Here is a 27751-nt window from a genome sequence, read left to right as displayed (position 1 = left end):
AGTTTTAAAATTTTTTAAATTTAACAATCAAAATTTAATTAAATTAAAAATCAGTTTCATAAGAAGGAACAACAACAAAGTCAATTATCTGTACGATCGTTTCGGAAATCCGTGCTTTTTATTTGTGGTATACATGAAGTCACGTAGAATAATTATACATAGTTTTTTTGGTAAGCACGGTCTCCTCATCAGCAAATTTAGGAGGATTTCTATTGAATTGAAAAGACACCAAAAATAAACCTAGCATTAAAAGTAAGGCAGATGAATCTGAAAAATTGAAGTAAAAGGTTTGGATATAAAATTTATAAGAAAATTAATAAGAAAATTTGTATAGGTTAGAGATAGAAATGAGTAGAAAAAATATATATATTTTTGAATTTACATAATAAATTTGATTTAAAATTATATAGATATATAATTACCTTTTGGTTTTTCTTTTTTTGAAATCAGGAACTGTATTTAAAGTAGTCATTTAGATGTTTGCTATAGCTTTTTATTTTATTGAATGATGAATTTTAAAAGGGCGACGCTCGTGCTGTAAATTGTTTCCGTTAGCGTATTTTGATTTAGAGACGCTACAGTTAATATCTATAGAGAGAGAGTTTTTTTTTTTTTTTTTTTTTTTTTTTTGCAAGTTTTTAAGGGGAGATAATTGTCATGGCTTTATTTATTATTTGATTTACGAGTCTAAGGGCGGTAATTGGTTTAACTTAATTTATTAAAAAAAAAAAAAAAAAAAATCTATTTTTACTAATGAGTAATTTTTAATAATTTAAGGTGGTTTATATTTATTAAATTTAAACCAACGTTTATGATTACACGATAGAAGCTCGTGTCTTGAATTTACTAGTTTGGTTGTGCTTTTTATATCTTCATATTTTAAAATTTGAATTAGCTCTAGGACATTTAACTATCGAGCTTATTATATATCTAAATTACAACGAGCATTTCCTGTATTTTAATTAAACTAGTAATTTCACTATTACATTAAAATACACTTAGCTCTTTAGACTATTATTCTAATCTCCTTTATATATATATATATATATATATATATATACATATATATATAAAGCTTTAGCATTTATTTACATCCCACGAGGACAAAGCAAGAAGTTTTACACTTTGAACAAAGTTTTTTAATTAAAATGTGCAATAACAAGACGAGTATGTAAAACCGTTTTTATAATAAGCTTAGTAAATATCAAAGTTTGTTTTTATTTTTATATAAAAAGTTGTAAAAAGATTTGTAAATAAAATTATGTATCTTTATTTTTTTTGTTTGCTCATAGTACAAACCTGTAAACTTTTTTATTCTATATTTTATTTACAAAGTTTTGTTATAAACACACATTTTTAAATTTTAAATAAAACTGTTATCCAATAAAACCATTTTTAAATGGTAATCTCCTAACTTTACCATTGTTTGCAGGCAAAGATTTTGTTTTTATGAAAAAATAAATAATTAAAAAATTGTAAATAAAATGTATTTAAACAATGTTTTTTGTTTGTTTGCCTGCGGTAAAATTTTATTTAACCTGTAAAGTTTAAAAGAAATATATTTGTATATTTTTTTATTACTCTGTAAAGTGTATACAATTTAAAATAGTGTTTTTTGATTAAAATGTTTTTGCGTATTAGCCCTTTTTCGACGGCTTATAATGGCAAAGTTAAAAATATTTGTAATAAAAAAAGCAATTTTAATGACAAGCTTATTTTTTATACGCCTATTTTTAATTAACAATAAGCTTTTTATAAATAAAACCGTTGTTAAATAGTAAAACTTTTTTCGTTAATAAAAATCTGTGACTTAAAAGTTATAAAAGTATGATTCAACTCAGTTAGAACTTCCGGTTCAGTTGAATCGCAAATAAGGATCACATAAACATTGTATTCCTTCTACCTTAATTGATATTCTACTAATAGACTACCTAGTACTTACCTTTCCCAATACAATTGATATAAAAAGAATTTAACCATGGTCTCCTTGCACCCCCAAGAAATAACTTCTGCGACGGTAAATGAACTTCAACAGATTGAGTTTTCATAGCAGTCTCTCCATGATAAAGTTGTAATTAAGAAAAGAAGCTGTTCAACGCCTGATATTCAAATATCTCAGCCAGGCATTAGCAACAACAAAGTAGCTTTAATGTGAACTAAAAAAGGCATTGTTCTGCTTTCCTTGTTTGTTGTTAGGGGGTGATGTAACATGGACAAAAGATAGTTTCAGAACTATTAGCAAAATGAAAGATAGAACTGAAAAGCATGAGAAGCACGTTGACAATGTAGTTTCCCTATCAATTTTGGGGACCATAAATATTAAAGCAAAACTTAGTGAGGCCTGCAGACTTTCAATCAATCATCATAACATGAATGTTAAGAAGAACCGTGAAATTTTATCTAAAATAATAGATTGTATTTTCTTCTGTGGGAACTTTGAAACTCCCTCACGAGGACATGATGAAAAAGATGATTCAGTAAATCCAAGTGTATTTAGAGGATTTTTAAATTTTGCATCTTAATTAGATCCAGATTTAAAGAATCACTTAGAAACCAGTAATGTCTTCAAAGGTGTTTCCAAGACTATTCAGAATGACATACTTGACTGTCTTTTACAAATATACCATAATGAAATAAGGGCAGAAATTAGCAAAGCCTCCTTTGTAGCTGGCATGGCTGATGAAATAACAGATGTGTCTGAGCATACACAAATGATCATTGTTTTACGGTACGTCTTGGATAAAAAAATACTTGAACGCATTTGGGGATTCTTTATTCCAGAAAACCAAACCGCTGATAGGATATCAAAATGTATTCTACAACAATTGGATATAATCCTTCAAGGGAATCGCCAAAAACTGATAGCTCAGACATTTATGATGCAAATGTCATGAAAGGCAAAAAAGCTGGTGCTCAGGCGAAAATAAAAGCAGTTTATAGTAATGCGCATTTCACCCACTGTTATGGGCATCAACTAAATTTAATAATGAGGAATGCAGCAAGCATTACGCGAAATGCTAGAATATTTATCTCTAACATTTTGGCTATTCCGACTTTCTTTTCTAGATCACCACAGCGTCCGTCCATTTTTCAAGAAGCATCTGGATGTAAGCATTCTACGTGTATCCGCCACAAGGTGGAACTTTAACATACATAAATAGAGTTCATGAAAATGTTCAAGCATAAAAAAAACTGTCACTGAAATTCAGTCAACATCATATGTAGATGAGACCGTTGCAGAAGCGACAGGAATTCTGAAATATTTGAACGATGAAAATTTCATATTTTGGTTTGAGCTATTTCATAAAATTATGTCTCATGTTGAAATTATTTCTCGGGAAATTAGCATATATAAAGTCAATGAATACATAACAAATTTCAAAACTGCTATTTTAGAGATAAGAAACACCAAATACTGTGAAAATTCTTCACAAACACTCAAGGGCGAAGCTAAAGAACTGTGTGACTATATATCTGTTGATATAACGGACAGATATTCTTCAACTAAACATTTAATACTTGCTAAATTGTTTAACAAGATAAGCTTTGCTAGTTTTAAGAAAAAAAACTACCTACAGAAGAGATATCCTTGACAACTGAAGCATATTCCATGATTGACAAAGAAAAGTTTGAAACTGAGCTAGAAATATTTTATAGTAGGTCAGATATCCATGAGTATTGCAAAGTAATTGATCTCCTGAAATTTATTTTGGAATACAATTTAAACGATGTTCTTAGTGAAATCACAAAACCCATAAAAATTATCTTGACAATTCCCATGACTACATAAGAGATAGAACGTTGTTTTTCAACTCTGAAAAGAATAAAAACTTTTCTAAGGAACACCATGGGTTGCGAAAGACTAAATGTACTTGCAGTGCTTTTAATTGATAAAAAAGTTCTTCAGCAGTCATTCAGAAGTGAAGGAGAAAATTATCAATCTTTTCTCACAAATAAAACAAGAAGAATGAAGTTTTTTTTTTGTTTTTTTTTTTTTTTACAAAGGCATCACCACATTATCAAGGCCCAGAGGCCACTGAAGGATAAGGGTTAAAGAGTGTACAGTAGAAATTGGTCAATATAGTAATCATTAGTAATGAAAATTTGGTAAATTTAATAACTTATATGGAACGGCTCATCAAGAACTTATTTACTTTAGACTTGAACACAACCATATTGTAGTCAGCCGGAAAGCAGGAAAACGGAAGACAATTCCACAGGCGTGCAGTTCTAAGAAAGAAGCTTTGTTCATGGAATCTACGTTTAGGTTTAGGCACAGATAAAGAGTGGGGGAAATTATTGATAGTGTTTACAGCTAGACGAGTGTTTCTTGTGAAAGTTTGGCGAGGGGGGACCATAGATTGAAGCTCAGTCGAACACTTTCCATAACCCCCCCCCCACATCAGCCTTTTCTTTTATATCGTAAGCTTCTTAAAACGTTACTAGCTTAAGTTCAGAATAAAATCACGATTTTCTTTTAACGGCTAATTTCAAAAAAAAAATGTTTTGAACGCTACTAACTGAATTTCTTTCAATACAGTTTGCAATTTGGAGACGGAATTGTTTTTGTTGAGATAAGTGATTTCAATCATGCTTTTTATTTTAGATTTAAAATATTAACAACTCCATTTTATTTCAGTATTTAATTTGTGTAATTCTGTTTTATTAAATGCTAGCTTTTTTCTAGTCCAATACCGGCTTCCATCTTATCTCGAAATTACTTATAACGGCACCAACTTACTTTCGGAAGAACCCCCCCCCCATCAGCCTTTTCTTTTATATCGTAAGCTTCTTAAAACGTTACTAGCTTAAGTTCAGAATAAAATCACGATTTTCTTTTAACGGCTAATTTCAAAAAAAAATGTTTTGAACGCTACTAACTGAATTTCCTTCAATACAGTTTGCAATTTGGAGACGGAATTGTTTTTGTTGAGATAAGTGATTTCAATCATGCTTTTTATTTTAGATTTAAAATATTAACAACTCCATTTTATTTCAGTATTTAATTTGTGTATTTCTGTTTTATAAAATGCTAGCTTTTTTTTTTCCTCGTACATATGTTTATTTATCTACCGAGTTGATAGCAAAAATTACGAATTATACTCATTTTTAGTTCGTGTGAGGGGAATCTATCACCATGCTTTCCCTTAAACACGTCTGTTGGACTTTTATTAAGTACAATACTTAATAGTTTTTTTGTTTTTTTTTAATGGAGAGTAGAAAACGCATTGTGGATGCGTTATCGGCAGCTCCTGTTACTCTCGCTTCTTCTTATTTGTCCCTCAGTCCTCATTTTTTAAATGAGTGATTTTTCGGACAAAGGGAGAAGAAAAAGCTGTTTTCTAGGTTGGCAGTATTTTTGCGAACAGTTGGCTGAGATGGCGGAAATTTTCTGTTTCTATGTCTATCCTTGTAGCCATGTCACTAGTAAGGGTGCTGGAGGTAAACGTTTTGTCTGGGCTGACGTTATCCGCCTGATAGTCAGAGACCCGAACCTTGGATTAACCACTAAGGAGGCTGTCCTATCAGCAGGTGCAAAGTACTGGGGCTGCTGTATTGCCATTTGGTGAATGGATTCTGGACCATGCAGTAGCTTCTGGTGGGGCCTCTCGGTGCCATACTAGTGGGTAATTGTTACGGCTTTACCTTATCATTAGCTACAAATTAAAAAAAAATTATTCGTTTCTTTTTCTCTCTTAATTTCCCCTCTCTGTCCTGCTCTAAGTAAATCTGTCCACCTAGTCCACAAATTCCAAAATTTCATCATGACAAGTTTCAAGAAAAAATACACGATTAAACCCGGTTCTCCAACTTCCAACGTAGACCCCTACTACCATGTCTCCTTCTCCAACATCAGGGGTCTTCGTTCTAACCTTCCAGAGGTTGAAACCCAATTACAGGAGACTAAACCAGACCTTTTATTTTTAAGTGAAACTGGCATTGGACATGCTATTTCCCTAGATGAGTTTGCAATTTCAGGATACTCTAACTTAACTTCTAAATCTGACCCCAAGATCGCCATGGGCATGGAATATGTGCCTATATTAAAGATAGCTTTCCATGTGGGAGGGACATCTCCAGGGAAGATCCTAACTTACCCTATATGTGCTTCCGGGTTGCTTTAGCTCACACTACTGCATTTATATTTACTCTCTATCGCCCCCACAACAGCGGAGTTACTATCTTTCAAAGCATATCTGAGAAAATTGACCAAGTCCTTTCTACTTATCCTTCAGCTAACATTCACGTATGTGGAGACTTCAATGTTCACAACGTCGAATGGTTGACCCACTCAAACAAGACCGATGATGAGGGGAGGTTCTGTCATGATTTCTCCATTGCCTATGACCTCACTCAGATTGTTCAGGAACCTACCCGTGTGCCCGATAATGACGGCCAGTATGCGAGCCTACTAGACCTTTTTCTCACAACTTGCCCTGAACTATGTTCAGTTTCTGTTCTGTCGCCTCTTGGATTTTCCGACCACTCTGTTGTATCAATTAAGATAAAAATGAAATGTAATAAGTCCCCAGACGTACCTCTTCATCGTACAGTATATCGATACACTAAGGCTGACTGGGATAGCTTCCGTACATTTATATCTGATCTACCTCTGCATTCCATGTTTTAAAAGGATGTGTCCTCTATAGTATTAGACCTAACTGAATGGTTAATTGTAGGTATTGACCATTTCATTCCCTCTAAAAAGTTTCAGCAAAAACCTAACAGCCAGCCATGGTTCTCTCCAGAATGTGCTGCTGCCATTGCGCACAGAAATCACTTTTTCCACTGCTTCAAACGTAATAGATGTATGGAAACTAAAGCCGTTTTCAGGACTGCCAGCAACCATTGTAAGAAAGTAATAAGGAACGCAAGAGTGTTATATGCTCAATCTGTTAAGTCCAAAGTAGCTGAGCAGCGGCTTGGTTCCCACCAGTTTTGGCAAATAGCAAATAGAATCCTGAACAGAAGCGTGTGCTCCATCCCAACTATTATCAATGGACCTGAGGTTATCTCGTCAGCATCAGACAAAGCCAAACTCTTTGTCAAGAACTTTGCAGCTAATTCTACCCTTTGCGACCAAGACCGCCAACCCCCAATATTTCCTCCTGTATCAGAAAACACGCTATGTTATATACGTATATCTGTACGTGATGTTGCGAAGCTAATCAAAAACCTTGATTCGAGTAAAGCAACTGGCCCTGATGGTATTCCAATTATAGTACTCAAAAAACTTCAACCTGAATTAGCGCCCATACTTACAAAACTGTTTAAAAGTTGTCTTAAGGAGAATAGTTTCCCATCTCCCTGGAAAATCTCATCAGTATGCCCTGTATTTAAGAATTCAGGTGATCGCTCATCCCCCTCTCAGTACAGGCCAATAAGTCTCCTGTGCGTCATGAGTAAGTTGCTAGAATCTGTGTTAAATACATAAGTAATCAAACATTTCCAACAAAAATAACCTTCTTAGTGACACTCAATATGGTTTCCGTTCTGCTAGATCTACAGCAGATGTCCTTACAGTTATATCGCATAGTATTAGCAAATCTCTCGACGGTGGCAATATTTCTAGGGCAATTGCTCTTGACATATCTACACCCTTTGATAGGGTATGGCATAAAGGTTTACTTCATAAGATCGCTAGCTATGGTAAAGCTGGAAAAGTCTTCTCAATTATTAAATCATTTCTTTCTGATAGGTTCATAAGAGTAGTAGTTGAGGGGCAAAAATCAGAAGCTCACAGTATTAATGCCGGTGTCCCTCAGGGATCCATCCTGGGCCCAACTCTTTTCCTGATCTACATTAATGATCTTCCAAATCATATCCTTACATCATTTGTAGACATTTATGCTGACGACACTACCATTTATGGTACCACATCTAAGACAGTACACGACCAAGTTCTCTCCAATTCTCTCTCCTCTGATCTTGAGCACGTAGTACAATGGGGAAAGGAGTGGCTGGTTACTTTTAATGCATCTAAAATCAAGCTTCTCTCTTTACATCATCAACATTCTAATTCACATTTGTCATCAATTGAAATGAATGGCTCTCGTCTTCAAGAGGCCTCAAGTTTTGACAAGCTTCTGGGCTTGACCATTACTCCTGATCTTAAATGGAACACGTATATCAAATATGTTGCCAAGGCCGCTGGAAAAATGGTGGGATCTTTCTATCGATCCAGTAGATATCTCACTGCTGATGCTATTCTCTACCTTACACAATATTAAAAAAAAAGTGTTTCCTTTATAACAGCACCCCCACTAATCTTAGGCACGAGCCGCCACTGATAAGGAATAAACTTACTCGTATATAATGAAAAAACTAATTTGTATGTAAGGAATAAACTAATTCGTATGTAAGGAATAAACTAATTCGCATGTAAATAATAAACTAATTCGTATGTAAGGAATAAACTAATTCCTATGTATGGAATCAACTAATTTCTCCGTAAGGAAAAAGCTAATTCGTATGTAAGGAATAAACTAATTCGTATGTAACGAATAAACTAATTCTTATGTGAGTAACAAACTAATTCCTATGTAAGGAATAAACTAATTCGTATGCAAGGAATCAACTAATCCTATGTAAGGAATAAACTAATTCGTATGTAAGGAATAAACTAATTCGTATGCCAGGAATAAACTTATTCCTATGTAAGGAATAAACCAATTCGTATGTAAATAATAAACTAATTCGTATGTAAGGAATAAACTAATTCCTATGTAAGGAATCAACTAATTTCTCTGTAAGGAATAAGCTAATTCGTATGTAAGGAATAAACTAATTCGTATGTAACGAATAAACTAATTCTTATGTAAGTAATAAACTAATACGTATGTAAGGAATAAACTAATTCGTATGTAAGGAATAAACTAATTCGTATGCAAGGAATCAACTAATCCTATGTAAGGAATAAACTAATTCCTATGTAAGGAATAAACTAATTCGTATGCCAGGAATAAACTAATTCATATGTAAGGAATAAACTAATTCGTATGTAAGGAGTAAAAAAATTCGTATGTAGACTGAACTAATTCCTACGTAAGGCATAAACTCACTCCTATGCAATAAATAAACATATTTCTATGTAAGGAATAAACTAATTCGTATGTAAGGAAAAAACTAATTCGTATATAAGGAATGAACTTATTCCCATGTAAGGAATCACTAATTCGTATGTAAGGAATAAACTAATACGTATGTAAGGAATAAACTAATTTTTATGTAAGGAATAAACTAATTCGTATGTAAGGAATAAACTAATTCCTGTGTAAGGCACAAACTAATTCCTATGTAAGGAATAAACTAATTCATATGTAAGGAACCAACTAATTCGAATGTAAGGAATAAACTAATTCCTAAGCAAGGAATAAACTAATTCGTATGTAAGGAATAAACTAACTCGTATATAAGGAATAAACTTGATCCTATGTAAGGAATAAACTAATTCCTATGTAAGGAATGAACTAATTTTTATGCAAGGAATAAACTAATTCGTGTGAAAAGGAATAAATTAATTCGTATGTAAGGAAAAAACAAATTCGTATGTAAGCAATAAACTAATCTGTGTGTAAGATATAAACTAATTCGTATGTAAGGAATAAACTAATTTCTATGTAAGGAATAAACTAATTTCTATGTGAGGAATAAACTAATTCGTATGTAAGTAATAAAGTAATTCCTATGTAAGGAATGAAATAATTCCTATTCAAGGAATAAACTTATTCGTATGTAAGGATAAACTAATTCCTATGTAAGGAATAAACTACTTTGTATGTAAGGAAAAAAATAATTAATATATAAAGAACAAACTAATTCACATGTAAGGAATACACTAATTCCTAAGCAAGGAATAAACTAATTCGTATTTAAGGAATAAACTAATTCCTATGTAAGGAATAAACTAATTTCTATGTAAGGAATAAACTAATTCGTATGTAAGGAATAAACTAATTAGTATGTAAGGAAAATCTAATTCGTATGTAAGGAATGAACTAATTTCTATGTAAGGAATAATCTAATTCGTATGTAAGGAGTAAACTCATTCCTATGTAAGGAATAAAGTAATTCCTATGTAAGGAATAAACTAATTCCTATGTAAGGAATGAACTAATTCCTATGCAAGGAATAAACTAATTCGTATGTAAGGAATAAACTAATTCATATGTAAGGAATAAACAAATTCGTATGTAAGGAAAATCTAATTCGTATGTAAGGAATGAACTAATTTCTATGTAAGGAATAAACTAATTCGTATGTAAGGAATAAACTCATTCCTATGTAAGGAATAAAGTAATTCCTATGTAAGGAATAATCTAATTCCTATGTAAGGAATGAACTAATTCCTATGCAAGGAATAAACTAATTCGTATGTAAGGAATAAACTAATTCATATGTAAGGAATAAACAAATTCGTATGTAGGAATTAAATAATTCGTATGTATGGAATAAACTAATTCCTATGTAAAGAATAAACTAATTCGTATGTTAGGAATAAACTCTATCCTATGTAAGGAATAAAAAAATTCCTATGTAAGGAATAAACTAAATCATCTGTAAGGAATAAACTAATTCCTTTGTAAGGAATAAACTAATTCGTATGTAAGGAATAAACTAATCCCTATGTAAGGAATAAAGTAATTCCTATGTAAGGAATAAACTAATTCCTATGTAAGGAATAAACTATATTTGTATGTAAGGAATAAACTAATATCTATGTAAGGAATAATCTCATTTCTATGTAAGGAATAAACAAATTTCTATGTAAGGAATGAACTAATTCCTATGTAAGGAATAAACTATATTTGTATGTAAGGAATAAACTAATATCTATGTAAGGAATAATCTCATTTCTATGTAAGGAATAAACAAATTTCTATGTAAGGAATAAACTAATACGTATGTAAGTAATAAACTAATTCGTATGTAAAGAATAAACTAATTACTATGTAAGGAATAACCTAATTCGTATGTAAGGAATAAACTTATTCCTATGTAAGGAATAAACTAATTCGTATGTAAGGAATAAACTAATTCGTATGCAAGGAATAAACTAATTCGTATGTAAGGAATAAACTAGTTCCTATGTAAGGAATAAACTAATTTCTATGTAAGGAATATCTTTATTCGTATGTAAGGAATAAACTAATTCGTATGTAAGGAATATACTAATTCGTATGTAAGGAATAAACTAATTCGTATGTAAGGAATAAACAAATCCTATGTAAGGAATAAACTAATTGTTATGTAAGGAATAAACTAATTTCTATGTAAGGAATAAACTAATTCCTATGTAAGAAATAATCTAATTGCTATGTAAGGAATAAACTGATTCTTATGTAAGGAATAAACTAATTCCTATGTAAGGAATAAACTAATTCCTATGTAAGGAATAAACTAATTCCTATCTAAGGAATAGCTTCATTCGTATTTAAGGAATAAACTAATTTCTATGTAAGGAATAAACTAATTCCTATGTAAGAAATAATCTAATTGCTATGTAAGGAATGAACTAATTCTTATGTAAGGAATAAACTAATTCCTATGTAAGTAATAAACTGATTCCTATGTAAGGAATAAACTAATTTCTATGTAAGGAATAAACTAATTCCTATGTAAGAAATAAACTAATTCCTATGTAAGAATAAACTGATTTCTATGTAAGGAATAAACTAATTCCTATGTAAGGAATTAACTAATTCCTATGTAAGGAATAAACTAATTCGTATTTAAGGAATAAACTTATTTCTATGTAAGGAATAAACTAATTCCTATGTAAGGAATAAACTAATGCCTATGTAAGGAATAAACTAATTCGTATTGAAGGAATAAACTAATTTCTGTGTAAGGAATAAGCTAATTCCTATGTAAGGAATAAACTAATTTCTATGTAAGGAATAAACTAATTCGTATGTAAAGAATAAACTAATTCCTATGTAAGGAATAAACTTATTCGTAGGTATGGACTAAACTAAGTCGTATGTAAGGAATAAACTAATTCGTATGTAAGGAATAAACTAATTTCTATGTAAGGAATAAATTAATTCCTATGTAAGTGTTGTGGAGGCAACCACTTATTTGCATATGCGAATAACATAACACTATAATGGCAAGCCTAGGTTGGCCTTGGTGTGTCTTACTCAAATGCCACCGGAAGTGACGCCGAAGAGCGTACATGTCCTCCCACCAAGACTTTCTGACTCGACACCGTCATTTGTACATATTGTAAATATACCTTTTCTTAATACACTTATTATTGCGTTATCTTGTTTTTTGCGTCTTCATTGTATTTCATTACTCATTATTGTTCAACCTTGCAACCACAACAGTTGGCGACGAGATATGAAGCGTCAAATATTACAGTTTGACGAAGAACTATTTAAAAAAAAAAAGTACAACGCAAAGGTTGACCATTTTTTAAGGAATGCAAAGTGTTGACGAGCAAACGGATTTTACGCTAAAGAGAAGTTTCAACTCAAGTGAAAAAAAACTCTAACGTTGCAAAAGCGACAATTCACGCCGTTTTCTGGGAATCCGACTTGCAAACGAATGTAAAAGTGAATTTTTGTTTGTCGCTACACGACAAATCTTACTAAAGGACCAACTTGCAAACGAAAAGCGAACTTTGTTCTGTTGCAAAAAACGACAGGTCAGACCCGTATTACGAAAAGCAAGGAAGTAACCTACGAAAAAAGTTCACCAGTGGATTCTAATTACTGTTCTCCGTAAACAAAACAACAACCAAAGGACTTTTTAATTAATGTTTTGGTTGACGTCGGTACTAAAAGGAAATACCACAGCTAAAACTAAAATTCAAGGAAAGGATTTTTTTTCTTGAAGTTCTCACTGAATAACGGATAATACAGTAAAACGTCACGGAAAAAAAGGGTAATCTCAATTTAAGAGGTATTTTTATTACTAAAATACTAGAGAAAAAAAATTCAAAGAACTAAATGTACTGCATACATTTATTCAATTGTGACTCGATTTAAAAAAAAAAACTTTTATTTTGTGGAAAGAGTTACTTATTAGTAAGTGCCTAAAAACGGAAAGTCAATTCCATTTCGTGATTCCAGATAAACCTGTTTTATTTTTTTTTGCAGCGTGACTCGCAAAAAGAAAATATTATTGCAAGCAGCGATAGTATTATGGAAAACAGGAGCTTACAGCAATTGGCTTTTTTGTTGTAACCCAAACCGGTGTATATTGTACATGGTACAATATTTTTTTTTAACTACACACTAAAAAAAAAAAAACAAAACATGGAGGACTTATCAAAAATGTTCATGCAATTTTTACAAGCACAGGCTGAGTGGGATGAACGCAGACAAGCTACACAAAACGAGTTTTTGCAAACACAAATACAGGCACAGGCTGACCGCGAGGAAAAGAGAGAGGACAGATTATTGAAATGGCAGCAGGAACAAGAAAAAAACTAATTTCTATGTAAGGAATAAACTAATCTCTATGTAAGGAGACCAACTGACTCAAAAAATAGTTCATGCCGGAGTTGTATTAACACTTCTTTACGTATTTAAGAAACAAGAATTTTGATTAAAGTTTATTTTGACTTTTTATACTGACAGCAATTTGATTAGAATTATTTATTATTTATTTGAATGAAAAAACAAAAACAGTAAATAAAAAGGCCGAAACTTTCTTTTGTACACAATTTATTTGAAAACAAGTTTCATGTACAAATATTTGCATCTTTTGTTTATTTCAAACCTTCAAAAAATCAACAGCGTACCGGAAAGCATCGTCGATTTCCTCTTTCCGTCAATCTACTGCAACTGTGTAGGAATTGGATTGCAAACGAAATTCGTCAGAAAAAGTTTCGATGGCTGATCCAGAGAATGGACAGTGATGATACATTTTTGAATCTAAATAATAATAATAATAATAATAATAATAATAAAATAAGAATAAGAATGGCAATAACAAGATTAACAATAATAATATTAATAATAATAATAATAATAGTAATAACAATAACAATAATAACCATAACATTACCAATAACAATAATAATAATACAAAAATAAGAATAAGATTGGCAATAACAAGATTAACAATAATTATAATAATAATAATAATAATAATAACAACAGCGATAACAATAATAGTAATAACAATAATAATAAAAATGATAATAATCACAATAATAACAACAATAATAATACAATAATAACAATAGGAAGAATAAGAAGGAGTAAAAGAAGAAGAAGAAGAAGAAGAAGAAGAAGAAGAAAGTGTTAAATTAGACAGATAAAATATATCACAGCAAAATAAGAATTCACAGATCGAAGCTGATCTGATTACAAACAATGCAGAAACCTTTGGATATAAAATAATCCTAAAAAAACTCACTGACGTCGAAACACAAAAACTTTACCGCATGACAAAGATAATAAACATGGGAAAAAGGAAACTAATATTCATAATAAACTAACACTGGATGAAACTAAAACCATAAATCAAGGTATTACACACATCTCAACAGATTGTATTACAAAATTGATGTATGGTTATACACGCTTAAAATAGACAAACCCACCAAAAGAATTGACAAAATCGGTGCAGGAAACAAGATTGCAGTAACTGAAAAGAAAGCTAAAGATAGCGTAATGGTTAAAGACATACGAAGATGTAAAATAATAAAAATAGATGCGGTGAAAGAAGAAAGTATGTCTATGAAACACGATGAGCAAAGACAACCATGCTAAAAGGTTACGAATAAAGAGCTCAGGAACAAACAACATATTTATAGAAAGACTGCAAGCAGAATTATTAAGACGTAAATAGGATTAGCGTGTGTAATAGAAATCAATCTCGAAATAAAATTGAACAATAAATGGAAAAACAACAATAATCACGTGCTAGATGAATATATTGTAAGGAAATTTAAGAACAACAAGAGGGAAATAGAACGAAAGGTGGAAATGTTTTAATTCAGTTAGGCGGAAAGGCGAATATTACTTTACTATTGTATCAATCGTAAACAGGCACTGTAACAACTTTAGACTAGCGGATAGTCAGTTTCGCTCAGAAAGTAGTGTCGGCAAAAACTGCTTAAATCAGACGAAAAGTACATGCGAAACTCGAAAACGACGCAAATGGATCTTATAGAAAAGCGTACCGTATGTTCAAAACGTTGTAAGCGGGAAAAGCGATTCTTAAACATGGATGAATGGAAAAAGTAAATTATGAATTTAAAATGAGGCAAGCAAAGAATACATTACTTTTACAGTATAAAGAAAAAATACCCTACTGAAACGAAGTAAAAAAAATATGTCCAAACACATTTTCAGTAAAAATTAAAAATCACTCCCGATGAAAAAATGAGGAGAGAATATGTCAGCTCAGATTTTCAAAACAAGCGAACCTTACCAAAACATCAAAATTGAATTGAACACAACGATCTTATATGTAATTGATATAAAAGTGCATCTAATTGATTTAGAATTGTATGTAATTGATTTAGAATTGTATGCAATTGATATAAATTGTATGTAATTGATTTAACATTGTATGTCATTGTATAAAATTGTATGTCATTGTATAAAATTGTATGTAATTTATATGGTATTGTATGTAATTGATAATGAATTGTATGTAATTGATATGGAGGATTACATTGACAAAATATTTTCCTTTGAGAAATAAAACCTTTCTTTATTGCGACAAGACTAGTCAGAAATATTTGTATTGTAGAAATAAAAACCAAGCAAAAACTTGAATTAGGCAATATCCAGCGATTAAATTACAGTCGAACACGGTGTCTGATTTTTCCATAATACATTCAATACATGAAAGAGATTTACAACGCATCTCTGCAGAAAACCAAAAGGTCAACTCGCAATATGACTGACAAGAAAATTAATTTTATCGTCGAATTATTTTTACCAGTAAATTGAAAAGATATCATTAAAAAATGGACAGTTTTTGACCTAAAATTTTAAATTTATTAATTAAGACGGAGTGGATGAACAGTTTTGACATTTGTCATTTATCCGGCAATATTTTTGACCAGAAAATATATAAGTTGAAGAATGCAGGAAATAAAAACATACAGGTTGAAAGTATGGAGACAGACAGGCAGACATACAGATATATAGATTTTATATATAAAATGCAGAAATATACATAGGCATATATAAATATACACATATATAAACATACACATACATACATATGTACACATGGAAATCAATTTTCAAATCTATGAAATTAAAGTTTGATGAAATGAATTTCATACAACAAATCAAGTCACACGGTGAAAAGAATAACACATATAATTTGAAACGACGCCGAGATCCAACACGTCTATTATATGAACTAGTACATAAACTATTATATAAACTATTATATACACAATTATATGAACTATTAAAAGATGAACAGGAAATAAAAGCGTTTCGTACTTAGAAACACAAACAAAAAGAATTTGAAGCATAAAAAATTGAAGAATATTTTCATTACTTACTTGTGGTGGAGGCACTAAGAACCTCGGGCGTGCAAGAACTGTCACTGCAAGGAAAATTCCATTATCCATCTGTAAATAAAAATACAATTAATAAAACAAGATATATATATATATATATATATATATATATATATATATATATATAGCCAAACTGGTAATAAGGAAAACCCTAAAGAAAGTGCTCAATGCGATTGCAGAGCAAATATATATATTTTTATTATCGATTTATCTGCTTAGTTACACATGTTTCAGTTACCGAATCGTATCAACGATCCAGTAACTTCGTCAAACTTTAATAGAAATCATTGTTATGATTGGGAAAGTGACATTAGAAGCAGGAAAAAGAAAAAAAAGTGGATTCAATTTTAATGTGACAAACTTTAAGTTTTCAGATCTAATAATTAAGATAAAATAATTAAATAGACATTGAAAGGGGTGAATTCGAGTTTAAAAGATTCAACACGGATAGGAATAGCGGGAGGGAGATAGAGAGAGGGGAAGAAGGTGGAGAAGAAAGGAAGGATGTAAAATGCATAAGACTTTGAAGGCGGGGGTAGGTGTAAGACTCTGAAGCAAGGGAGATAATAAAATCTTAGTAAATGATATCTTCTTACAAAAAAAAGACAAAACAGAATCATTGACATCTGGAGATATAGCTTTGTGGTAGAGCATTCGACCAGGGATCGAATGACCATGTGTTCAAGCTCGGGTTTACCTCACCATTTTATTATATTTTTTCTTAATGAGTTCAATTTACGATATAAAAGAGGTACCATTCAAAATCGTCTCAAATCATTTCTTCGTTTGCATATTTGAAGAAAAAACATCATCAGAAGTTACGTTTTAAGAGCATTCATCATCAAGCCAAAATATCAGCTGACATGATATTGTAAACAAACACAGACGGAATTTGATGAACGACATTATCATTATTATGTTTTAATTTTTAATGTAATTTTTTTTTGTAAATTAGTCCATCGGGAAAATTATTACACGTAATCTATAATAATCAACAGAAGATTGATGTAATAATAATATATATGCAGCCTGCATAAATTAAAATATACTGTTTAAGTCTATTGTACGATCGGGCAACACCAGGCGTGCAGATAGTTTATTACATCAGATCAATAAATAAAGTAGAAAAACTCTTGAGGCGATGGCATTTCAAAGCTAAATGATTTTCATCAGAAACGGGAAAATTCAGCATTTTACAAAATATAATATAAAGATTAAAAGTAGTTACAGATTAGAAATGAAATAAATGTAAGGAATAATTGATAAAAAAAGAAAAAACAATCGAAAACCTAAAAATATACGTAGATATAAGGAATGAAGAGTAGGTAGATAAGAAGTTGAAATATTTAACGAAATACTAAGGAACTATTTAATATATATATATATATATATATATATATATATATATATATATATATATATATATATATTATAAAGTAAAAACAAACCAGAGCAGAAATACGGAAATGCGTCAAAAAAATAATACTAAGAAAAAAAAGCATAAAGATTTTTTTTATATTCAGTCACAGTGAATGAATAAATCAGTTACTCTGTGTGCAGTTATTATTGCGGGGCAATCTTGAGAAATCTGGCAGTTGCAGTCTAAAGAGATAGAATTTGTAGCATCAACATTTTGATAAATGTTCCTGTTGTTTGCATTTATTACAGTTTGTGGAAAAATATATTTTCACAGTATTTTCATTTACTATAAAGTGGTATTTATGGGAGTATTTAAAAAATTCACCGATAAAACATTGCTTACGATATAAGTTTTAAAGTTATTGTTGTAAGGGGAATTGAACCATAATTTATTACTTCTCCGAAGTTTCTTAAATGTACCATCTTTATTATTTATTAAGTTGGTAAGAGGTTTATTTTTTTTTATATTTAACGGAAAATCGGACGATTGCGCAGAGTCACTCGAATGCTCCCATCCACTCGCACTTTGTACTGTCGGTTACGATTTAAAGTTTAAAGTGGGGTTCGGACAGCAATATGAAAGCTGTTTTGAGTGTAGTGTTGAGCATTTAATAAGGGTTTTTTTTTTTCGTTGGAGTACCTGCTGGGTAACGAAATGCACAACCAGGGGCTTAATTTTGTTTTATCTGAATCCTGTACAGCGATGTTTCCAATACTTTTATTATTAACAGATGAGTATCGTGGTTCTGCGTCCTTCGTAAAACGGAATCCAGTCAGAATGAGCTACCCGAGACCATACTCACAAATCATGTTCAATTCGCCTTCACATCTGCAGTGTTTCTGAAATAGGAAGTACGATATTCCCGTTTTGCTGTAAGATCTCATCAGTCCTCTCACCCTATTTATCTATTTGTGTATAGTCCCAAAGGAGACCAAGATAAAGAAGTGGAAATAACTCCAACTCGCTGTTCCTTTATTTCCTCATTGGTACACGTGATCTAGAACGTTTTCCACGTATCTCACGAGATCTCAAAATGTTTATTGTTTCTCGCGGGACCTCGAATGTTATCTCGTGCCTCTTGTGATCGATCTCCTTCTTTCTTTTATCTTTCTTTTCCCCCACTGGTGACGTCACTTCGCATTCATTCGCGTATCCGCGCTATCTTACAAATCCTTCTCAACTTGGCATCACCGGAAGAGAGCAAGCACGTACTGAAAAACCTCGCCATTGCTATTGACATGGGTATTGGGTATCCCAAATTCTTAGGCTCTCATCCCGGCTATGAAGCGCCCTGGCTCAAGAGAAAAGCATGCAGCCGCCTTAGAACGGGAATAGGGTGATGAAAAATTGCTATGACCAGTTAAGATAGCAAAACTAACCCAAATCACCTGCGACTGATGTAAGACTGCCTTTTCTGCCCATCTAAGTTTAATTCCCGTAACTCGCGAGATCTTGGACAGTGCAACAACAATACAAAGGACAACGTTAAGATTAGAAAACTTTGGTATAATCACATGTTTTAAGAAAAAGAAAATGTTTACCTTTGCTTCTGCGTGAATCACATCAATGATATCCATAACAGCAAACTCTGGCACAATATTCGGCATGTTTTTCACCAATTCCTGGATATGTGGGTCGTTAACGCTAATATTCCGCCAGACATCAGGTTGGGGTGGCTTAAAATCAAAGAAAGATTAAACATAATATACTTAATACCAAAATATTAAGTGTAGAGATATATAAGGAAATAAACTAAATTAAGTATTTGTTATATCTTCGTGCGATTCCATATATAGGCAAAAGGTATAAGATGTGAATTTATATATATATACATATATATATATATAGATAGATAGATAGATATTACCGTTTTACCTGTTTAGTTACACATGTTTCTCTTACCGAATTGTAACAACGATACAGCAACTTCGTTACAACCGATAAAACGGTAATAAAATAAAATGTATATGTTTGCTCTTCAATAGTATTGAGCACTTTCGTCAGGTTTTTACTAATTACCATTTTTGCTACATATTTATATATAATTTCACACACACACACACACATATATATATATATATATATATAGAGAGAGAGAGAGAGAGAGAGAGAATAGAGAAAGAGAGAGAGACTTTAAGGCATTGAAATAAATTAGATTATAGGTTAGTGAATCTAGTGGTTTCAAGTCTTATAAAATACTGGAAGGAAAGATTCATATAAAACAATCCCAGCCAAATAAAATTGCTCAGTATACTAGATAGAGCAAACAAAATTAGAGTTTATATGTTCAAATTTCATTTAAAAAGAATCACTTTTCAAAATAAAAATTTATTGTTTGAACCAAAGAATACAATGTTTCAATTAATTTCCTTTATTCATGGATTTTCAATATAAATACATCTGCTCAGAGGAAAACTTCTAACAAAATACTAGTATTGGTTCGCAATTATTTTGCTAAATAGCACATACAAAGAAAATATTAGACTTATAATGAATTTAGTGATGTTCAAACTCGTAAAAATTCACCTTCTCAGCAATATCGTGGAATGCCTTTAAGGACATAGAGAAAAGGTATATGAGTGTTAAAAGCAAAAAAAGTCATAATTTTTTTTATATTATTTATTAGAACATCTTGTCCTTTTTTTCCATGTTTAAGCTTAACCATATTACATTTCATGCTCACATTTTTTCTATTGTAATCCATGATTTTTGCAGGCTTCCAGTAAATTCACTTGTTCTTTGTTTAATTTCGTCTTATAATATTTTGCCCCAATAAACATAACGTAGAAATATGTAAAACAATGCACGGCACTCGTCTGCTTTTATTTCGTTTCACTTGTTACTTCTCTTTTGCGACCTGGTTGCTATGGAAACTTATCTTTTTCGCGAGAGCTATTAATTAGTAGAAATTATAGTCACTGAAGCGACCACGTTGTTAAAAAAAACAGTCATAAAACGCATCGCTCACTTCCTTAGTAATTTTTACGATTTTGAACACCAGTAAATTCATTATTTATTATTTACTGAAGGAAAATTGAACATTTTTTCCACGATATAGCTGAGAAGGTGATTTTTTTAATTTTTACGATTTACGATTTTGAACATAACTAAATTCATCATAACTTTTGTTTTACCGTGTTTGAATTATATATATACTAGCAATAGTACTCGTCGTTGACTGGGTTCAAAAACAGCCTATAGAAAATGGATTCTGATTTATGAAAGTATGATAGGTTATGAAAGGAAGGGTTGGAAAGAGATAGCTTCGAATTTGTGGGTGTCAAAACCAAAGCATATTAAACATTAAAGGGAGATAGATATATATAAATACTCGTTCATATACACTTCTTCCCATATTATTAAAGCTGGGACCCAGCCGTTGTCGATGCAACTGCTCGATTCTATTTAATTCTGGGTTCCAGTTTTAATAATATGAGAAAAAGTGTATATGAACAAGTATTTATGTATATATATATATATATATATATATATATATATATATATATATATATAAAGAGAGAGAGAGAGAAACAGACAGAGAGAGGGAGGTATGGGAAGATTTTAAACATTAAAACTATATAAAAACCTCATTCAATTTTTATATTTTTATCATTCGTTGGAAAACTATTTAGTCAGTAAGTTATTTAACCACTTGCAATCACTGCATCAGCTTCCTCTCTCGGATTCAAAATAGTCCCAATTTTAATTAAAGATATCATAAATTTTGTAACATTAACCATGTTTTGGAGGTTAAAAACAATACAGCATATTAAATGATGGCTCCCCAGCATTGTTAATCAAACACCACTTCCCTTAATCACAAGAACTAAAAATGTTCCAGATATTGGATCTAGTTTCCAACTCGTGATTAAGTTGGCTAATCCATTCATGTTATAAAAAAGTGTCTTCATAAACTTATATTATAGATGTGTGTGTGTGTGTGTCTGTGTGTGTGTCTGTGTGTTTGTGAGTGGGGGTGTTGTAAAGAAAAGTTAAACAGCCGTTTAACAGTTGATACATGCATAGGTAAAAAAAAGGATGATGAAAAGCAGAGAATTCAACATTTCCCCTTATTTCATGAAATTAGGTTTGGGATAATTAATCGATAATAATAATCGGAATCGTAAAAATCGGAAAACGTTCAATAAAATGATTCTTTCAATTGTCATTTTTTTTAAATCTTAGTTTAACTTTACTTTCTATTACCGCTACCAATGTTAAATGATTAATTAATAATGTATTTTGAGCTAACAGTAAAACTAATATATATATATATATATATATATATATATATATATATATATATATATATATATATATATATATATATATATATATATACGTCTCTGAACGTCTCTGTGTGTGTCTGGTCAAGAAAGAAAGAAAGAAAAAGAAGGAAAGTAAAAAAAAAAAACGGACAAACTAAGAAAGATGGGGAAGTGGAAAAGAGAAGTGGAAAAATAAAAAGAAAACAACCGTATATCTATAATATGAAGCTGAACGTCTGTGTATGTGTCTGGTCACGAATAGGCTCCTATATGGTTGGCTATTATAGAAAACTGATTACATATAATGATAGAAGATGTATTGAGACACAGGAATGGGTATGTTTGATCTGGCATAATGATGATTCATTAAAATTGTGGGGTCCGCGTACGCGCCTGGTTCACAAAGTATAGAAATAAAAAATTATAACAAAAACGTTTACAAGTGTTTTTGATATAGATGTACATAATAATACTTTGATAAGTATGTTTTAACTTAAATACGGATGGTATAATAAAATTTTGGGGTCTGAATTCGTGCCTGGCCTCCATAGAATGAAAATAGGCACAAACTTTAATAAAGACTTTTCATATCTGTCTGTGTAAGTATACTTTGATATTTATGTTTCAGTTTGAAGAAATATGGTATAATAAAATTATGGGGTGTTCGTTCCCGCCTGACCAGCATAGAATTGAAATATGTCACAAAGTTTAACAAGGTTTTTTTAATATAGATCCCCAGAATATTGTGATAAGTTTTTCAGTGTGAACAGGTATGGTGTAATAAATTATGGGGTTTATCTATTTTATTTTTACTTTCATCATATTTTGCTTTGGTTTTGATACCCTCAAATTCGAAGCTATCTCTTTACAAGCCTTCCTTTTCATAAACTATCATACTTTCATAAATCAGAGTCCCTTTTCTGAAGGCTGTTTTTGAACCCAGTCAACAACGAGTACTTTTCCTAGTACACACACACACACACACATAAATATATATATATATATATATATATATATATATATATAGCATCCCCTAGGCACAAGTTCATGTTTACTTTTCCCAAAAATACATGCACTAAATACACGGATATATTAACGGTAATCCGACCCACAAAAAACAAAAAAATTATTGCTTATTATTAAAGATATTTTAAAGAATGTGTAATTGTACCGGAATCATAAAATGACAGGAACAGGTTAAAAATTATACACGCACACACACACACACACACACACACACACACACACACACACACACACACACACACACACATATATATATATATATATATATATATACTTGAATGGGTACCCAGCGTTTTCTGGGTTTACATGAAGTTCTGTCTAATCATTTCCATTATGGGTAACATGGATGAAAACATGTAAATGTAATCGCCCAAAGAAAGAAGTATGTGATACCCTCTCCACCAGATATTTCGACAGAGAGGCTACAAAGAGAAGAAACTATTCTCCAGATATTGAGCACTGGACAGAACCCCACTCCCCGAAAAAGTTAATTAAAAATAAATCATTACAACTTTGGTTGCAATAAAAATAGCAGTGAATGCCTGTTAGATCGCAAAAAAAAAGAAAAAAAAGATCTACCAAAAATTAATTCCAAAAACAATTATATGACATTTTTCGTCATTTTATATTTCTAATGAAATCCCCCTCCCAAAAAAAATTGATTTTGTCATATTTTGGGGTTCGTTCTGTTTATAAAATGCTTAGGTGAAAGTACAGAATTGTTTCATAAAAATTAATTAAATTTATCGTTATTTTATGTTTCAAATATAATTCGCGCCGCCCCCACCACAAAAAACTAAAAAAAATTGTATTTGTCCTGTTTTGTCCCACCCCCTCAATCGCCAAACTTGAAAAAATGCTAGAGATTATATGTCTGGTTGAACGCTTTGTGGCCAAAAGGTTGGTGGTTATTTTACGTTAAATTTATATAGAAAAAGTTTCTCCCACGCGAAAAAGTTAATTTTTTTTTTCAAAATTTCTTGTTTCATATTATTATGCTTAAACGTATTAGGCAACAAAATACCAGGAGATCAGTTTTTTGGTCAGTATCAAGTTTCTTTCCAACTCCCCAAAAAACTTTAAAATGACGACTTTTAATGGTTTTCGGTGGTGCTGAAAACGAATATTACGTGTAAATTTGAGGCAGATAAGTAGTTTTCATGATATGAAGAAATTACTTTTTCAAAAAGTGTGAGATCACATTACTATACAAATTTAAAGTAAAATGAGCACTCACTTTCTGATCACCTAGTAATGCCTTCATATCATAAAACAAATATAACTGTGATATTCGTTTTCTGTGATAGTTTAATTGAAAAAAATTTGGTTTTCTGATTTTTGGTTTGAAAATAAAATGGTTTAAGATTTCAAATTAAATAAGTTAAATCAAATATAACTTGAAATTTAAATAAACTAAATAATTAAAAAAAAAATAATTAGTACAGTTGAAACAGAGCTATTATATCGAATAAGTAATGTCATCGAGGTAATTATTGAAATAGATTTCATTTAATGTGATATGTTAATGACCGTAACGCAGTAAAGTAGAAATGGTTTGAAGAATGCTATATATTGAAAGTCCGTATGCTATATAATCTCTCCTTTGACAGAAGTATCTTAAAATCGGCATTAGTATTTCTTGACCAGGAGAGGTGTACACACATATGTCCTTTATATTTATTTTGTGATTGGGAGTTGTACACACAGACACACACAGACACACGAATGCTGCTACTTTATATATATATATATATATATATATATATATATATATATATATATACGGTTGGACATATGAAATTAATAAGCGGTTCCCAGTCGCATGTATATTCCCGCTGGTAGGGGAGATGATGACAGAATTTCGACTAGTTATTCATGCAGATAAAAACAGAGAGAGAGAGAGAGAGAGAGAGAGAGAGAGAGAACACGGCATATACAAAACTGTCATAACCTTGCATAGGCCAATATATCACACCAAATGTTTGCCCCAGCAGACATCAACTACAAAGCCCGGTGAAAATTTCAGTGGTAACACACTAGACAACACATTAGAAAAATATGACAACCCAGCAACCCTAATCGCCCGAAAGAAGAGAAAGGAGTATACAGAAAGGGAACTTCAGACAAGACTAGAAGGATGGCATCAACATAAGAGAGCAGGCAGGTTCATGGAAGAACTGAACCAGAGCTACATTGACAAGGAGGCCTCATTACGATGGTTTAAAAATGACAAATTTCCATTTGATGAAGAACGATTAATTATAGCTTCACAAAACCAAGGCTTACTTACAAATGGATTTAAGAAAATAGCTGGTCTACAAAAAAACCGACCAATGCAAATTCTGTCACTCAGCTGTTGAAAGCCCACGCCACCTAATGTCTGGATGCAAGATCCTCCTAGCCGATGGTCATTACACTGCTCGCCACAACAAAGTATGTAGATACTTACATTGGAAGATCTGTGGAGAGATGCAACTAGATAGGTCGTCGAACATCTGGGAACATGATCCACCACCGATAACATCAAATGGAAAAGTGACAGTGTTCTATGACAAAAACATACAGGCAGGCAGATACATAAAATACAAGGTCATAAATCCAGATATAGTAATATGGAACAAGCTCGAAAGGACTGCACTCATTATCGACGTCACAGTTCCAAACGACTTTGGCCTTAATAGAGCAGAACGGGAAAAGATAACAAAATATCAGGACCTTAAAATGATCTAAAAACATGGTCTCCGAAAGAAATTAACATCATACAAGTTGTGACAGGAGCAACTGGCCTAACAAAAAAGAACCTTCAAAAATACTTAGAAGCAATCCCTGGAAAACCAAGCTGTAAGGAAATACAGATAACAGCCATAAAGGGAACAGTGTCTATTCTTAAAAGAGCCCTCGGATATAAATTTAAACTATAATAGAATCAAGTGTTAGCCCCAGGAAGGAGCCCATTGATCTCTTCAAACTAACAAAAGTAAAATTAGAAAAAGACAGAAAGACAGAAAGACAGAGAGAGAGAGAGAGAGAGAGAACACGGCATATATAAAACTGTCATATCGTAGAAGGATAGAGTACAAGGTTCAATCTTAGGAAAAAATTCTCATACCTGTGGTGGAGGAAGGCATTTCACACATGGGAAGAAATATATGACGGCTACAAATGCCAACACAACTAGTGAATGAGATGCCATGGCGCACGAATAAGCTAAATGTTCGTCTTATCTGTGGAGACAATTTATCTACGTTTATATATGTTTGTCGTTACAGGAACTGGGAAAAGTGGGGTGGATGTATCAAATAAATGTCATCTATCTCACAGAGGCCCCCTGATTGTATGTGATTTGGCTTTCAAAGGCGTAACCTGCGAATTAATTCTTCCTGAACACGATTTATTTAAAGTTTCGTTAATATTTTACAAAGAATACAGAGGGATGTCCGGGTATAGCTTAATATAGAATATATGTGCATGTCCGGGTACATTAAGCACGTATATTTTAAACAAAGCTTAATATTCTTGAAGGAGATACTGTTTTTAAAGGCGACTACGCATGCTCATAATATCTTTGAAAAATTCGTTTTACTTGTTTTTACTTATCAGACAGAGGCTCCACTGTGCGTATGTGAATTGGCTTTCCAAGGCGTAACCTGCGAACACGAGTTATTTAAATGTTTGTGCATATTTTAATATAGAATATATGTGCATTCACGGATACATTAAGCACGTATATATTTAAACAAAGTTATCAAAGAACCAAAAAGACACGATAATCGAGCTTCACATGTTAAATCTGTTTATCTCTCTCTCTCTCTCTCTCTCTCTCTCTCTCTCTCTCTCTCTCTCTCTCTCTCTCTGTGTATATATATATATATATATGTATATATATATGTATATATATATATATATATATTAGTGTTGTGACGATTTATCGGAATCGGGGATCGGAAAAATCGGAACTTTTTGGGATATCAGAATCGGTATCAGAATCGGAAAAATTATAATCTCTGATTCCAAACCTATTCGTTCAAATTTTAAAATAAAATATGAAATAAGCACAAATTGTTTATTTTGTATTAGAAGTTGGTCATTTACAACATAAGACTGAGAAGGGAAATAGAATGGGTTGTAAATATCATTTACGGATTTAATATTGATTCACAAAATTGTATTTATTTTATTAAAATCATTGCAGCTCGGCGTAGCCCGAGTGTTGGAGGTGTACGTTGAGCAAAAAAAAAAAAAAAAAAAAAAAACATGGCTGTAGGAAGGCAGGCTCGAACCCGTACCGCAAAGGAGGAAAAGAACGGGAAAAAAAACTAACTTTGCTGTTACGACCACCGCAAAACCGGAAGTGACGTAGGTTTGAAGTAAGGCTGGGCAATCGAAAGCGAACCCCTGTAGAAAAGTGCCCAGTTAAAGGTGAAGATATTAATAATTTTAGCCAATCTTTCGATATTTGTCGTTTGAAAGGCCGAACTTACAAAATGATACTAATCTTGTAAAAATCCGTCGCCTCTATTGAAAGTTTTA

General features: G+C 31.6%; 1 protein-coding gene across 2 annotated transcripts in view; it reads right to left on the bottom strand.

The window, feature by feature from the left end:
• The window catches only part of LOC145256274 (uncharacterized), a 117614-nt gene extending 90876 nt beyond the window's left edge, over window positions 1-26738 (bottom strand). The window contains exons 1-4 of one of the 2 annotated variants that reach the window (XM_080114956.1): window positions 26331-26724; window positions 19469-19603; window positions 16490-16558; window positions 13660-13886 (exon numbers count right to left, since the gene is read on the bottom strand). In XM_080114956.1, coding sequence (XP_079971082.1) covers window positions 13788-13886; window positions 16490-16558; window positions 19469-19603; window positions 26331-26414 — 387 coding nt within the window. In that variant the 5' untranslated portion in view covers window positions 26415-26724 and the 3' untranslated portion in view covers window positions 13660-13787. Of the gene's footprint in view, window positions 1-13659; window positions 13887-16489; window positions 16559-19468; window positions 19604-26330 lie in introns of those variants that run through there. The other variant, XM_080114957.1, reaches the window with a different exon arrangement.
• Window positions 26739-27751: the final 1013 nt, after the last annotated feature.

The sequence above is a fragment of the Euprymna scolopes genome, chromosome 32 (genome assembly GCF_053919585.1).
Source record: "Euprymna scolopes isolate OS-2025 chromosome 32, ASM5391958v1, whole genome shotgun sequence".
NCBI classification, from domain to species: Eukaryota; Metazoa; Mollusca; class Cephalopoda; order Sepiida; family Sepiolidae; genus Euprymna; species Euprymna scolopes.
This window is presented reverse-complemented; position numbering and strand designations above follow the sequence as displayed.